The 3,996-nt window shown below is 35.4% G+C and overlaps 2 protein-coding genes across 5 annotated transcripts in view; one reads left to right on the top strand and one right to left on the bottom strand.

Annotated features, from left to right (window-relative positions):
* Positions 1 to 1,161, top strand: part of LOC106871160 (uncharacterized) — a 66,587-nt gene extending 65,426 nt beyond the window's left edge. For all 3 annotated transcript variants that reach the window (XM_052973584.1, XM_014917475.2, XM_014917474.2), the window contains one exon: positions 305 to 1,161. In XM_052973584.1, the coding sequence (XP_052829544.1) occupies positions 305 to 383 (79 nt within the window). In that variant the 3' untranslated portion in view covers positions 384 to 1,161. The remainder of the gene's footprint in view (positions 1 to 304) is intronic.
* Positions 1 to 3,996, bottom strand: part of LOC106871161 (lysine-specific demethylase 2A) — a 325,205-nt gene that overhangs the window by 191,821 nt on the left and 129,388 nt on the right. The gene's annotated exons all lie outside the window — the stretch shown is intronic.

Raw genomic sequence — 3,996 nt, 5'->3', positions numbered from 1 at the left:
AGTAATCCTTCCTATTATAGGCACAAAGACGGAAATTTTGAGTGAAGAGGGCTAGACTTGATTACATCAACAGTTTGGGTGTTGTGCCAATTACACCATTCACCACAGGAATAATTGTAATAATTGAAATCTTAATCTTTCATCTCCCTGGTTGGTTCCCGATCTTTCTCAATTTTCACAGTGTCTTTGATGTCCTTTCTGTTATCGTATGGTATTACAATGTCTATGAATTTACACTTTCTTTCTTTCTTTGATCCTCTGTAATCATATCTAAAAACTCTTAACATTCTACAATTATTTTCAGGTGTTTCATAAAATCCCTCAATGACATCTTCATACCAGAATACAGTAACAGACCTCTTGTCCAGTTTCCAGAAATCTGAAAATACTGTGCAGTACTTTTAGGCATGGCTGTGTGGTAAGAAGCTTGCTTCTCAACCACATGGTTCCAGGTTCAGTTGTACTACATGGCACCATGGGCAAGTGTCTTCTATTATAGCCTCAGGCAAACCACAGTGTTGTGAATGGATTTGGTAGATGGAAACTGAAAAGAAGCCCATTGTATATATATATATATATATATGTATATATATATATATTTATGTGCGTGTCTTTGTGTCTGTGTCCCCACCACCATCGCTTGGCAACCAATGTTGGTGTGTATACATCCCTGTAACTTAGCGGTTCAGTAAAAAAGATCGGCTTACAAAGTCCTGGGGTCAATTTCTTTGACTATAAGGTGGTGCTCCAGCATGGCTTCAAAATAAACAGAACCTGTTTTTGAATTTGGTTAACTGGCATCTGGTGTGTTAAAGATATTTTTGTTCTTTACCTTTTCAAAAGGACTGATAAAGACTACACATATTCTGCTTTAGAATTGTATATTAATTTGTATCTGTATATGTTAAATAAAAACATGTTCTTTATGTTTCTTCATGTAATTTACCTCCTATAAACATACAGTGTACAAGGTATAAGTATGATATATTTAAAGAATTTTTAAGTGGATTAATAAATATCGACCAGGCCTTGCCTTAGAAGTGTATTAATGTGAATCTGTTAAATACGATTTAGCTCTTTATTTTTCATAGCTTATTTTATATTTTAAGTATATATTTAGACTGTCTCCAGAGAACTGGAAAATCCAGAAATCTGGGACACATCTAGTCCCAAGCTTGCTGGATAACTGGTTTGGTATTGTATGGCATTGTTAATCATGAGAAGTGTTAAGTGCCTCAATTTTATGGTTTATATGAGCTAATGAGGAGGGTTGGTAACTTTATTTAGATGTTCATGTGTTAGAAATAGCAGCACAATCTGCTTTAAATCATGACACTGTCTTCAAAAACAAACAACAAAAAAAGACAAAAGTAAAAGGACACATTAAATAATCTAGTTCTAGATGTCTGCAAAAAAAAAAAAATTAAATTTAAGATGTGATGGACAAAAGCTGGAGTATTTTTGATCATAGGTATGCTTACTTAATGCTGACCTAGGGTTAAAAAACAACAACAGATGTAGCTCCTCTTATAATTTGATGACACAAAGACATAATTTACAAGAGTTTTGTTAAACCACCACCACCACCACCACTAACAACAACAACAACAATAGCAGCAGCAGCAGCACAACTACAAACATCACTGCTGCTACTACCACACGATTGCCTTTGCCATCACTGTCGCAAACCCCACCACCACCACCACCACCATTGCTGTTGTTTCTACCACTGGCATCACCACCGCCACCATCACAGTACTCAATGGAATAGAATAGAATATTCTTCCGCACCACATATCATTATAGATTATTGTTTGCATCCATGGAAAACAACTGTTCTTCCCTACACTGATGTTCGGTGAACCGATATTTAGAATAAATCACTCATAAAACTTACATCTGTAGTAGAATAGAAAATAACTGGTTAAAACTGCTGGTAAAACTGAAGAATTCAGAATTTTTCATTAATTTCACGTTTTGTCTCCTGAGCACAAGCTGTTTGAAAAAACTCCCCCCACCCACTGAGTTCCTTATTCCTAAATTATTAATTTAACCATAACTAATTTCAGAGACGACCTGTAAAGAATTGATGCTAACAAAATTTGAACAAGGAAGTTAGTCTTTACTTTCTTTTCCCTTCCTCTCTCACTCTTTCTCTTTCTCACTCTTTCTCTTTCTCACTCTCCTTTATAAGGGCAGAGATAGTTTCCAATATCCTTTTCTGGTGAAGTTGCTGTCCAGAATGAACACCCAAAAGAAAAGCTAGGACTGAGTGGGGGAAGTGGTGGGGAGCAGAGTAGAGGACTTGGTTCAAATGGTTGCGACATAGTTAACTGCACTAAAACATCCAAAGACCAGGGGGGGGGTGACAGTGGTGGTGAAGGTGGTGGTGCAGGTAGTGGTGATGAAGGTGGTATTAAGTTAGATGGTGTACCTACCACATCAAAGGTGATAAGTGCATGGATGATCTGTTAGACAACCAACCGAGAGGTTTATGATTCACATTATTGCCAAGATATTTACCCCTTTAGCGTTCAGATTACTCTATCAAATGCAATGCTTATTTATTCACATTCTTTTGAATTAATCTTGCATTATCTGTCTTGTAGCTTTGAGATTTTGATGATGTGATTACGAGTTTTAGAATGATATTGAATGATAGAGAGGCTTAATCTGGCTGGTTTGAACATAAAACAGGAAGAATATTTTGTCCAGACATTGCAGATTTAAATATGAAAGGGTTAATTCTCGATTAGACCCCAGTCAGTGTAACTATAAATGGGACACAGTGTTGTTTCGTTTGTGAATATTTTATTTTTAATTTCATTTACTTAAAGCTTTTACTTCTTTTAATAGCAACACTTTTGTTTTAACTTTAATGATGAAGTCGTTAAAGTAACTCTGAAAGGCCTACAAATAAAATAATAATCATACTACCACACTTCTATAAACACGTTATAAATTGGTTGTATCATGAATGGCCTTGAGAATTTTTAATCGAAGAGAATATCAAATTAACACATTTCCGGCAGCCTTTCGATAAGTCTGACATCATGAGTGTGTGACAATGTGTTTCATCTGCCCGACAGTGTTGAACAGCGAAATACACACTCGCACTCATACACACTCATGACTAACGTCATATATTAATACCGAAACATTGCCATATTTCCATTTAACATTTAATTAGTGACTTTCAGCCATAATACTTGAGGCTATTTTGTTTCTTTTTCACTACCAGTCCAGCAAACCAAATAGCACCTAGCTTTTGTTTTATTCTCGAAACTCTCCATGTGAAGTACATCAGTAATTTATTATTATTATTATTATTATTATTATTATTATTATTATTATTATTATTATTATTATTATTTATTTATTTATTTATTTGATTTTCAGTAAATTATAAAGTCATCGAGAATCACTGACCTGAAATGATAAAAAGAAACTTAACCATTTCCCCACCTCTTTTCTCTCTGTAAAGCAACTATCAATGACTTTCATGCAAGTTAGGTATATATTTTACTGCAATCGTTGTGTAACGTTACATAAAGACTATGCGTAGTGGCTGTCACGTGTCACTTAGTTTTTAGTAAGTTGCATACTTTGTAGATAACGTATAAAAAAAATTAGAAATATAATATTTCTAAATCTCTCAGAGAGATTTAAGCAGTAGTGGAGCGATAAAGTTGTAGTATATTGTCAACTTAATGTGACAATCCCAATAAGGGAACACACTACTGCCGTTTAGCCCTGGGAAGCTGGACCGCTTCCTGTCGGCCTTGACACAATTACTGTGTCCTTAAGTTTGCGAGGGGGAGACAAGCTCCTCCACCCAGCCTAGCCAGCATTCAGGGACATGTTTCTGAGTCTTTGCTCGTCATCAGCCTGAAGTAGCTTGCCAACTGGATAGAGAAGCCCGTTTCGCCTTCGCAAACTTATATAAATCATAGTGAAGTTTATTCACTGATCAGCAAAATTAGAAATATAATATTT

The sequence above is a fragment of the Octopus bimaculoides genome, chromosome 16 (genome assembly GCF_001194135.2).
Source record: "Octopus bimaculoides isolate UCB-OBI-ISO-001 chromosome 16, ASM119413v2, whole genome shotgun sequence".
Lineage (NCBI taxonomy): Eukaryota > Metazoa > Mollusca > Cephalopoda > Octopoda > Octopodidae > Octopus > Octopus bimaculoides.
This window is presented reverse-complemented; position numbering and strand designations above follow the sequence as displayed.